Source organism: Hevea brasiliensis, chromosome 12 (assembly GCF_030052815.1).
Source record: "Hevea brasiliensis isolate MT/VB/25A 57/8 chromosome 12, ASM3005281v1, whole genome shotgun sequence".
Classification (NCBI taxonomy): Eukaryota; Viridiplantae; Streptophyta; class Magnoliopsida; order Malpighiales; family Euphorbiaceae; genus Hevea; species Hevea brasiliensis.
This window is the reverse complement of record NC_079504.1, coordinates 69,194,339-69,207,374: the sequence shown is the minus strand read 5'-3', so window position 1 is coordinate 69,207,374 and position 13,036 is coordinate 69,194,339. Positions and strand designations below refer to the sequence as shown.

Below are 13,036 nucleotides of genomic sequence, written 5' to 3'. Positions count from 1 at the left end.
AAATTTATTAAAAAAATTCAATCACCACTAACCTTTCAGCATTTTCCTTTTAATTTGCATTTTTTATAAAAAAAAAAAACTTTTAGCAATTAACTAAACAAAGCTAACAAATATTATGGTACTTACATATTCATCCTAAGGTAACCAGTAGGATGGGCAGAGCCAATGATTACCCAGCAATGGTGATCAATAATGGTGGACCAGATAATAATTGTAATTATTTTTGAGGAGTTATGCAAATCCATCGAGTTTTTTTTATCGATCTATCATATATTTAATAGATAAAATATATAATAAAATTTACTTAATAAATACATAAATTTTATATATTTGTATTTTACACCCATAATAAATGAAGTCTAGATAAAAAGTTCATTTCGTAAAGAATTTATTTTACTTAAACCCGATTCACTATAAATTTAAAATACAAAATATATAATAAAAATTATTTATTAAATATATAAATCATATATATTTATATTTTAAATTTATAATAAAAAAATAAGCGTAAACAAGAATTTTTCATTACAAAATTGTAGTTTATTTGTCTAAAGAAAGTGGGATAATTTTATAATTAATATTAAGACTTGTTGCATATTTTATGTGTCAAGCCTAAATGATTGGCAATGACCTTTATACAACTGTTGTGAACATGGTCTTTTCTTTTACATTCATTGAATCTATCTGTAAATCGCTATTAAAAAGGCTCATATTAGCATACAATCACCAACTATTGGGATAAAAGGAAGGGGACAATGTTTAGCAATCCAATCATCAATTATATTCCATTTGCTGCCTTATCACACTTTTGCTTCATCATTTGTTTAATTTGGTACTTACAATAAAAAGCCAGCAATGTTCCACTCCACTTCTCCTCTCTCTTTAGCATCCTCACAAAAAGTAATTAAACATATCTTGATCTGCTCAAAAGGAAGAAAAACCAGCTGGTTTTTCTACAGTTCTACTTATAACTAAATAAACTCAACCTCTGTTCAAATCACCCACAAGCCATGAACTGTGGAGTTTACTTAAAAATGTGAAGCTTCCCTTATTCTCTTTCTATGCCTCTCTTTCTCTGTCTGCTATTCTAGGTTTGATGCTTCTTACTTTAAAGTTTGGAATCTTTGCAACAAAAGGAAGGCATTGATATTTATCGATTGGTTAATTGTTCTCTGTAACTCTTTGTGATCTTTAGTATGACTTATTTGGTATTACCGTTGGACTAAAAAATTTTATTAAATATATTAATTAGAAAATATTAAAATTAAATTTAATAAATTTTAATGATAAAATATTAAAATAATAAAATAATTTTTTTAATTATTTTTTTTTCTCAATATCTGTATAAAATAATTGTTTTTTTTTTTAAATAGTTTTAATCCTGCGGCCTTAATGTCAGCTAAACATTTAATCATTGACCTCTAGAGCACCGCCACTTCTTGCCTCGTGCTTCTGTTAATAGCATCTCTTGCCTTTGCATTTCTAAAGCTATAATAGATATGTGATATTTTCTTTGAGTGGAGAAATTGTAAAATATATTAGTAATGCATTGTAAGGCAGTCCACATCAAATGACAATTCAATAAAAATTATACATATATATAAGTGAGTCATATAAAAATATAACCACCATGTAATTTTTTTAACTAATTTAATTAATTATATTATTTGTAGTGGTTTATATATATATATATATATATATATATATATATATATATATATATATATATATATACTCGTTTGAGTTATAAATCTCAAGAAATATCATTGAAAACTTTGTGCGTGTGCATATAATTTAAAAAAAAAAGATATTTCATTAATTGAAAGTAGAGTATAAAAAGAAAATACAAAATAATTATATTTCTGTAGAAATAAAATTAATTATTTACAAAGAAAATATAAAAAAAATTGTAAAATTAGATAGTGTTAACAAAGTACATAAGTTGGCTAATAGGCGAATTATGCACTTTACTTTCGACTTCATAGTCTTTTTAGGAGTTTATTAAATTATTTTAAAATTTAAATCTTCTCTTAAAAAAAATCTACACCTTATAGAATATTCTTCTCAAAAAAATAAAATAATTAACTAATAAAAACTCATAGTAACTCAATTAAAGAAGAAAAAACACAACAAACTAAACGTTAAAATTCTACCTATAAAACATATCTTTGGATTTATTTAAAAAAATTTATTAATAACAATAAATTTAAAGAAATATATCTAGAATATCAGTTGCAAATATATATATATATATAGGAATTATTAAAAAAACTAAAAAAAATAAGGATTACTATTAATGAGTATCAAAAGAAGAAATTAAAAAAAAGAAGAAAGAAATGACGAGGAAGATGAAGAGGGTAAGAAGTTTATAGAGAATTATCAAAGCCTTTCTCACTAAAATAAAATTTAAAAAATGTGCACATTTAGCATCTTTAAAATAGTGCGCACAAAGCTTTTATATGTTTATTTTAGGTTACAAATTTAATGCTCTTTTGATGCTTTTTGTCGATGTTCAAAATTTTTCTTTTTTTTACTCCAATATTGCATCTTTACGAAGATAGGTAAAGATTGAAGCAGAAAAAAAAAATGTCTTTTTTTTTTATATATAGGCACGTGGCATTGACGCAAAAAATTCTGAATTTATTTAGTATTAAATAAAACGCGTGAACCAATTTAAATAAAAAAATTAATTAGACAAATTATAGAATGTGATTTGAGCTTTCATTCTATTAAACAAATTGTCAAATTGACCAACGTGTGTTGGTGAAAGTCATAGAAGACGGCTCCTGCTTACCACTTCCCCATTGGGGGATTTTTCTTTTTTTTTTTAATTGGTAAAAAAATTTTAATCCTAATGTGAATAATCTTTACGTGTACATTATTAAATAGTTTATAATAATTAATATAAATATTATATATTTATTATAAATTTTTACAGCAGTTATATTTTAAATATGACAAAATAATTTTAAATATTTAAAAATAAATTTTATTAATTATTCCATCCGCCATAGATGTAAGGACTGAAATTTTCTTTTCAGTTAACTAATCAGGCTCTTTTTTATTTCTAGAGAGAGAATTTAGTATTGAATGATTTTAGTGTTTATACTCCACTGTATCAAAAACTAAATCAACATTAATTATATGTATGGAGATTTATATTGGGTATTATGGGAAAATTAAGAAAAAACTATTTCTAAAACAAAAATGAAACTATTATTTTGGGACATCGAGAAAAGAAAAATAAATTATTATTTTGGGATGGAGCGAGTAAAAGAAAAATAAACAATTTAGTATTACTTGTTCAATAAAGAACCAAATGAAGTCTAGCTCTCTTTTCTCTAAATTGTTAAACAAATGTGAGAGGAGACTAGCAATAATTTACCAAACATTCAAAGGGAGCAGATGCTTGCACATTAAGTAATTTATAATTTAGTTTTTGAGGCATGATAAAAATTATAATTTAATTTTTATTTTTTTATAAAAAATAAATAATTTTTAAAATATATTTTTGTTAATTGAATACTTAATTTATTAATATTTGATATTATTAAGTTTGAAAAATATAATAATTTAATTCATTAAATTTTATTTTTTAACAACTTAATCTATTTAGTTAATTAAGTTTAAATTGAAGCTTTGATTATAATTACTAGAAATATAATTTAGAGGCTAATTTATTTTTCATAAAAGTAAAAAGATTAAAATATAAATTTTATAATATTTTAGTTAATAAATTAAAAAATGCCCTAAACTTTTATTTTATACCCTCTCATTTCAATTTAATGACAGAACATGAGTTTTTTCTTTTTCTTAAGTGGGAGGTAAAACAAGTCATAGTAAGTTATTATCGCATATAAAATAGAAAATTCAACTTGAAATTGAGTAAATTATACGCCACTCAAAACTATTATAACTACTGCTGGCCATGTCTATATTCAATGAATCAAATCATTCATATCCTCTATTTTTTTAAATTGAATCGTAAAAGATTTCTTAAATAGAACAACAATTCGAAGAAGACAAGCAGTAAATCCAGCAACAGCACATTTTTTTTTTTTACCCTACGTTTCATCGTCAACATTTATTTACACAAGATAAAGTAAACCTACAGTAAAATTTTCCTTACAACAAAATTGGGTAAGCATTAAGGGAAAAAAAAAAAACCATCACCTGCTCAGCAGGTGATTTTTATTCCAATTAAATACCACAAACAGACGCACACGATAATACACCTTTTTTTTTTAATTAAATTTTTTAATTTTTTTTAAATCCAAAATTAAGGTATTACAAACAAGTGCCGGAATTCATTCTTCTCCGGCTATATATATATATATATATATATATACACACACTACGTTTTTCAGTTACCGACGACCTGACTTTCCGGTTGACTAACAGTTAAGCCACTGAGTTCAGGCTTAAGCTTGTACTTCCACATCTGTTTAAAGCATCCAGCTTCACCACCTCTCCTTCTAGCCTCCACAACTACCAGATCGTCCGTTAACCTGTAAACTTCAACCTCCAGAGCGAAATTACCATTTCGCCCTTCAATCTCGAAGGCCCACTCTTTCTTTCTCTTAGTCCTCAGCCTCTCGGCCTTGGCAAACTCCTCGATTTTCTGGACCAATTTTTCTGGTGACTCAGAAGACACGAACCGCTCGCCGTCCTCCACCGCGTTGTACGAGTCATCGAACAACCCGGACAAATCCAAACCGGACGAGAACGAAATGATGTCGAATGCGTTCAAATTCGTGATATCCGGTTCTTGTTTATCGGCCTTATCGGTATCGTCAAGTCCGCAATAATACTCATCGTAGAACTTGATTTCCTTGAATCCTCCTCTCCTAAACCATGGGTCTCTCAAGATCTCATCGACCGTTATTCTCGTCTGGGGATTCGTGTCGAGAAGCCGAGATAACAACCGTTTCAGATCCTGAGACATCCATCTCGGACACCGAAATTCGCCCTTGTAGATTTTCTTATACATGACCATGAGATTCGGATCGTTAAACGGCAAATAACCGGCCGTTAAAACAAACAAAATGACACCGCATGACCATACATCAACCTTAGCACCATCATAACCTTTCTTCGCTAAAATCTCAGGCGCAACATATGCCGGAGTCCCACAAAGAGTATGCAGAAGTCCATCGGGTGGGATCTGATCAGTTACAGCACTGAGTCCAAAATCCGAAACCTTCAAATTCCCATTTTCGTCGAGGAGAAGATTTTCAGGCTTCAAATCTCGATGAAAGACGCCGCGAGCGTGGCAATAACCGACGGCGGAGATCAACTGCTGAAAATATTTACGGCTGAGATCCTCACTGAAGCGTCCTTTAGCGACTTTGGCAAACAACTCTCCACCTTTGACAAACTCCATAACAAAATAAATCTTGGTCTTGGAGGCTAAAACCTCATAGAGCTTGACGATGTGAGGATGGTTAAGCCTGCGCATAATGGAGATCTCGCGCTTGATATTAGACATTAATGTAGGGTTAGCGATTTTCTTCTTGTTGATGATTTTAATGGCTACGCTTTGCCCAGTTCGGAGATTTCTTGCGTGGTAAACCTTGGCAAACGCACCGCATCCGAGAAGCTTGCCGAGCTCATATTTGCCGAATAAGGCATTCTCGGCGACTTGTTCGATCTCCGGCGGCATAAGGTTATCAATAGCCAGAGATCGAACCAACAGCTCTGATTCGATCAGCAGAAGAAAGAATTATTTGAAAGACTGGATAATTTGGGGAAAATTGAAGAGGAAAAGCAAACGAGAGAAGAAGCTAAATTGATGAAGGAAATAGAAAAGCGAAATTAACGGTGGAAGCTCTGAGAGAACTATTTAATGGTGAAGACTTTTTGTGGCGATAGAATCGTGAAGAGGCGCGTTACCAAATGACTCAATTTTCTTTTCTGTTCCAGCCAATGCGAAAAGTACATGTTGATACACTTGGGGGATTTTTATTGGATAAAAACTTCGTACAGGTTCCAACGTCGGTACCGTTCAGATTATGCGTTTCGTGCAGAATTGGCGGTTGATGAGTTGTTACTTCTAGTTCTAGATGAGAAAACGTGTGTAAGTTTATTGGACTCATTATTAGGAATTTTCTTTTTTTTTTTAAAAAAAACTCATTAGGAATTTTACTTTCTAAGTTAATTTTATTTTATTTTTTTATGGTTTCAACTAAAGTGTGATAAAAAGCTGGTGTATTTGGCATTTATTTCTTTTTGAAAAATCTGCAAAATACTTCAGAATATGTTTTTTCTAAGCAAATACTTCAAAAATATTAAAAAATAGTTTTTTTATAAAATAAATTTTTATTTTTTAAATTAAAAAAATAAATCTCATATATTATGATAATTATCATATGTAACTCAATTTTATAAATATTTTTATTAGTCATTAAAATTTAAATTTTTCATAAAATTCATTTAATTTAAATTGAATTTTATAAAAATTATGTAACTGAAATTAAAAATTTTTTATGATAATATTTGGATTTATTAATAAATAAATAAATTAAAATAAATAATTATAATTATATTTATTTTTATATATGATATTTTAAGTATAATTAATTATATTATATAATTATTATTTTATTATATTAATTTTTTTTATTAACAGATAATATAATTAAATATATAACGTAATAATAATTATATTATAATTTTAATAATATCAAATCAAACTTGACCTTAGAGAAAATTATATATATAATTCATTTTTAATGTAAATATACTTTTAAGTGATTAAGTATAATTTATAATTTAAACTAGTTATATAAATTTTTATTTTACAATTTATTTAATAAAATTGTCATATGTATAATGAATTTTTTTTAATACTCTCATTATTATAGAATTTATACAAAACTCACATAAGATTTATATATATAATAATTGTATTTTTTTTTTCTGACCGGCAGTTAATGATGTGAATTTTCCACCTGCCGGTTAGAAATTATTAAATTAAAAATTAAAAGGGTCTTATGGAAAAATAATATAAAATAATTGGAAATAGTGTTTTGAGTTTTTAATATCATCAGTTTAATTTAATATTGATAATAACAAGTGGAACAGCAAGGTCGGCCGTATGAGTAATAAAAAATTTAATGCTAACAATATTCAAAGTCGACTGCAAGTAAAGCAAGTCTTTTTTTTTTTTTTAAATCATTAATAAGTAGAGTTTTATTTTTCAACCTTATCACAATAATTCTTTTTTTTCTTTTGAAATATCAATTTCATGCATAGTTTGGCTTTCCCATTAAAAATATGTTTTCATTTTCAACATAATTACATGATTGAAATCTATTTTATAAAAAAAAAAATTATTAGAGGTTTTAGATTCAAAATTTTGTCACTAATTTTTAATATGATGATATATTTGCATTCAATTAATTTTATTCATAAAAATATTTTAAATATTAGCTCTAACATAAATATGTAGGAATATTTTTAAGAATATATTTAATATTACTGTTAAAAAAACTTTACTAAATATATTATAGGGAGCATTAAAAATTAATTTAAAATTGTTATTTATATATGGTTTAAATTTCGATATATTTTTATGAACTTGAATTATGACTCAATTATATAGTTTCGCCATATGACCCGATTATAATAAAAAGTGAGATTTGTGGTGGTAACAGATGGCACAAGTCGATAAAACCAATATAAATATTATAATATTTTGAGTTGTGAGATATTCAATAAGCACATTGAGATTAGTATTTAATAGTTTTGAGTGATTATATCTGATTATTTTCATCATAGTAAAATTTTTTTCTTGTATTATTCGTGAACAAAAACCTTATGGTCGAAACATACAGATCCTGTATTATTATTCTTTTTTTTTTTTATAATCAATCAATTCAATTTCTTAATTCCTTAATGAATAATTGAAATTATTAAATTTGAATCATCATAATTATAAATACATATCATATATTTAAAATTCAATTTTAACACTTCCATAATTCTAATATGAATTTCTGTCACGACCCAACCTATGGGCCGGACCGGCACTAGGACCTGGGCCAGCCTAAAGCCCCCGAGGCCCGTAGTAAGCCTAACTGTTCATTTACCCAATTCTAAGGCCCATTTGGGCCCAATTTCAAGAAAACAAACGGACAGAGTCCGGCCATAAAATGGACTTTCCAAAGGGTAGTTTTTGACTCACACTACCTGTAAACACAATATATATTCAATTGGGAGCTCACCACCCTCCACATACTCATCAACATAAAATAAATGGGAGCTCGGCTCCTCATCCAATCCATCAAACATGCATAGCATATTAAGTTTACAGTCCCAAAATAATAATTTAGTTTAGACCCAAATCAAATAAACATTTCTAACACATGCGAAATTCTAAGATTTAACAAGTTTATACAAGCGGTAATAATTGACTGCGAGAGAGAAAGCGAGTTAACCTCAAAAATATCCTCCTGTGGCTGTGAAAATTTTTGAGCAGAGTGAGCGTTCGACTCGAGAGTAAAATATCAATTTTATACATAATGTCTATAACTATCTAAAACTAATGCAACTTTGTGGAATGAAGTGCAACATCGAATAAATTCACATCATAGCATCAAAAAGGTAATTTGGAGCACTCACACACCCTGTAGTATCAATCATAACATATGGGAGCTGATCCCCTATACAGCTCTCTTAAATCCAACCTGGTGCCAGCAAATTACTCAAGCTTGGACTTCCACTTAATAACCAAATCAAGGGTCCCAGCGAATTACTCAAGCCGTGACTACCCCTCGAAGGATCGGGTCCCAGCGAATTACTCAAGCCGTGACTACCCCGTCCTATCCATAGTCCACACCACATCACACGCACGCCAACGCACGCACACTGCTCCAAATTACCACAACAACATCTATGGCACATCAACAGTTATGAATGCAACATAAATCGTGCCTAGAGTTTAACTACATAAATATATGCATATAAGTGATGCATGGGCATGCTTGAACATATAATAATATCGAAATTACAATTAAAATTAATATTCTACTCACAGACTTGACGATGGTCACGGGTAGTGGCGGAGGAAGAAGGTCATCTCACCTGACAATTTTATTACAATCATTTAATAAATTTGACTCAATACAAATAAAGAAAAAGACCAATACGTCCTAAGTCGTGCCGAAAATCCGGCAGAGTCTCCCCTATACCTAGGACCTACCCAACCTGCAAAAGGGCTCAAAATACACTTCTATACTCACAATCCATATATCCACAACTCAATCACATCACACAGCCCCTCCTGGGCCCATCAAATCAATCATCCATCACAATATGTAAAATTTCAATTTAGTCCCTATAATTGATTATTTTTGCAAAAACTGCCCAAATCAGCTCTAAAAATTCTAAAACTTTGCCCCGCGGTCCTTAGCAATATTACTAAGCTATTGCAAAAAAAATCATAATTTTCTAAGCTACCACGAATATTTTACGGATTTTTAATCCTATTTAAGCACTAGAAAATTACGTAAAAACAAGGTTCGGGTTTACCTTTGCCGATTCCGACTTCGGGAACGCGCTCGGGACGTCTGACAATGGGGGGCTAGCCAAAACCTCGGTCCAATTCGGAGACTTTTCCGGTAACGGGTCTATCTGGCCGGAATTTCGCAGACCCGGTCAACTGTCGAATTTCCGCGAATCGAGGATACTTACACGAAGCCCATAACACGGGGGTTAGTACATAAAATTTTCAGAATTTTCTAAGCTCATTTAATGCTCGGAAAAACACTGCGAAGTTTCGTGGGACACATCAAAAACTGTCGGAAAAATTTGAAATTTATGTCGCCGAAGCTCTTGACGAGTGGAGCGTCTTTGGTAGCCTCGGTTTTCTCATGGATTCACGGTTTTGAAATCTAGCCCAAAAGTCGAAATGGGCTAAAAACTTTCCGAGCAAAAATTGGACAAACCGCTCGATGGATTTCGCGTTCTTGGTGTCTATGGAAAGCTCTCCGAGTAGATGATTTTAGACATAAGACCAGGTCCAATTGGTGGCGGATCGGCCGGGAAGCTGAATCGACGCAGGGGGCGCGTGTTTCCGTTTAGGCGTGGCCGAGGGCTGGCGCGGCCTGGGGTCAAGGTGGCGGCTGGGGTGGGGAGGAGAGAGAAAAGAGAGAGAAAAGGGAGAGGGAACGACGCGCGTGGGGAAGAAAAAGGGAAGAAGGAAAAGGCCGGTCCGATTCGACCGGTCCGATCCGGTCCGGTTCGATTCGGCCGATTCGATTCATAATACAAAATTTTGAATTTTTACTCTGCCTCGGGACCGAAAACGAGGTCCAAAAATTTCGAAAAAATTTCAGAAAACTCAGAAAAATACATAGACTCCAAATATATTTTTAGTTTTGACACGTTGTCTTTTAATTAATTTTTAAAACATCATCAAATTTTTTTTTTTCGGAAAATCGAACACGATTTTTATTTTCTGAAAAATCTCTAATAATTTCCTAAAATTTAAATTAAATTAAAATTACAAAACTGCTCCTAAAATTTAAAATTTTGGGGTTTTACATTCTTCCCCCCTTACAGAAAATTCGTCCTCGAATTTTACACAAGGCAGAATAAAGCACATGATTATACATTGAACAAGTAAGGGTACTTGCTACGCATGTCCCGTTCTGACTCCCAGGTGCACTCTTCCACTGACTGACTCCTCCACCAAACCTTAACCATAGGGATTTGTTTGGATCTTAGCTGTCTTACTTGGTAGTCCACTATGGCTACAGGTTGCTCCTCAAATGTCAAGTTCTCTTTTAGCTCTATCACATCCTATTACATGAGAAGGATCGGGAATGTATTTCCTGAGCATGGAGATGTGAAACACGGGATGAACGTGAGAAAGGTTGGGTGGTAGCTCCAACCGGTAGGCAACTGCTCCAACCCTATCCGTAACCTCAAAAGGTCCAATATACCGAGGTGCCAACTTGCCCTTCTTTCCAAATCTCATGACTCCCTTCATTGAAGAAACCTTCAGAAATACATAGTCGCCCACTGCAAACTCCACATCCCTTCGTGCAGTGCATAACTCTTACATCTCTTTGAAGAAACTGATTAAAGGAACTACCTCTGACGGGTACTACCCTAGCTCTAGCTCATGCACCGGCGCGTCCCCCAATTCTGTCCAACACAGAGGAGACCTACACTTTCTTCCATATCATGCCTCATAGGGTGCCATCCCTATCTTTGGAGTGATAATCGTTGTTGTAGGCAAACTCCACCAAAGCTAGCCGACATCCCATTGACCTCCAAAATCCAAAACACTCATGCAAAGCATGTCTTCGATGTTTGGATTGTCCTTTAATTTGTCGTCCACCGAGGGTGGAAAGCCGCATGAAGTTCAGCGTACTGTGTGCCAAGTGCCTCCTGTAACTTCCTCCAAAATCGAGAAGTGAACTGGCGCCCTCTATCAGATATTATGGAAGCAGGAACTCCATGCAATCTGACTATTTCTCGAATGTAGAGTTAGGCGTACTGTGCCACGTGGTCTTTAAATTAATTTTTAAAAATTATCAAAGTTTATATTTTCGAAAAATCGAACCCGATTTTTAAAATCCGAAAAATCTCAAAAATATTCCTAAAATTTAAATAAAATTAAAATACTAAAAATGCTCATAAAATTTAAAATTTTGGGGTGTTACATTGGCAATGGGTAAAATATTTATAAAAACGCCTTCCTAAAACTCCAATCTAATTAATAATTTTAACATTCGAACCTAATTAAAATTCATCTCAAATCATTAATATTCATCTCAAACTCAATTCTCATTATACGAATATTAATTGAATTAATTTATTTTTATATATTTTAATGAGTAGTTTGGATAAAATTATTTTTTATTAATAATTAAAATTAATTTAAAATTAAGATTTAATTATTATTATTATTATTAAAAATTAATTATTAATTTTATTTTATTTAATTAATAAAATAGATTAATCCGGTTTTTTTTTTTTAAATAGTAATTTAAACCTTTAAATATTCATAACCAACATATAATGTTACAGTCATGCTTTCTTTAATTATAGTTGAATTTCAATTTTTTTTTAATTAGGTTAAGTTATAAAGATAAAGAAAATATATTTACTAAGGTTGGTTCGTGGAAGGTCTTAACTCCACAACTTGTAGCAGTCATTGTCATTTAGTGATTGCGTGTTGATCAATGCCGCCAACATCACTGATTCGCCGTTCGGGCATCAAGATTTTGAAATTTTCACGTGAACGAACAGGCCTTCAAATGGCAGAAATTTCGCTGCAGCTCTTCATCAAACAGGTGGTAGGGACAAGTGTTTTGCGAGCCTTTAAAAGAAATAAAAAGTAGGTAAATTTCACGTGGATTTTGAGAGCTTTGAACCTTGTATTCTACCCCATGTGGGGCTATTTGGGTTGCTTTTGATTTTGATATACAGTGACCCCCTTGTATTCTACCCACCAGAATTTTCCAGCTTCATTGAGACGTTCAACGAATGGATACACCTGTTCAATCATAGTATAATATTGCATTCCAAATAGTTGTAATGATTAATTGCAATTTTTAACCTTATACAATCAAATCAAATTAACTTTAATAACATGAATTTTTTCAGAAAATGATAATCTATTTATTTATCTTTTTTCAAAAGAGATATCATTGATGATATAATAAAATCAGATTATATACTCAGGCTCAAAAGCGTTGATTTAAAATTTTAGTAAAATTTAAAAAGATTTTTTTTAATTTAAATAAAATTTTTATTAAAATTTTTAATTAGATTATAATTGAGGTGAATAAAAGTATATATTTATATAATTTATAATTTTAACTTATTTATATCTACATAATATATAAATATATAAAAAAAGAAAATTGGGATTAGTTAAAATATCCATAATAATTTAATATTATTACAATGAAGAACTAAATTTAATTGTACCATAATTTCTTATTAATGCTTTTCAACATTCTAATTCTAATACAATTATAGCTCTAAATTATAATATATAGATAAACATAAAAAAATATTA

The 13,036-nt window shown here is 30.6% G+C and overlaps 1 protein-coding gene across 1 annotated transcript; it reads right to left on the bottom strand.

The window, feature by feature from the left end:
• Nucleotides 1-4,156: 4,156 nt before the first annotated feature.
• On the bottom strand, nucleotides 4,157-6,003 carry LOC110635044 (CBL-interacting serine/threonine-protein kinase 11). Its single transcript, XM_021784233.2, has one exon. The coding sequence runs from the start codon at nucleotides 5,660-5,662 to the stop codon at nucleotides 4,364-4,366; it is 1,299 nt and encodes a 432-aa protein (XP_021639925.2). The 5' UTR covers nucleotides 5,663-6,003; the 3' UTR covers nucleotides 4,157-4,363.
• Between the last annotated feature and the right edge of the window lie 7,033 nt (nucleotides 6,004-13,036).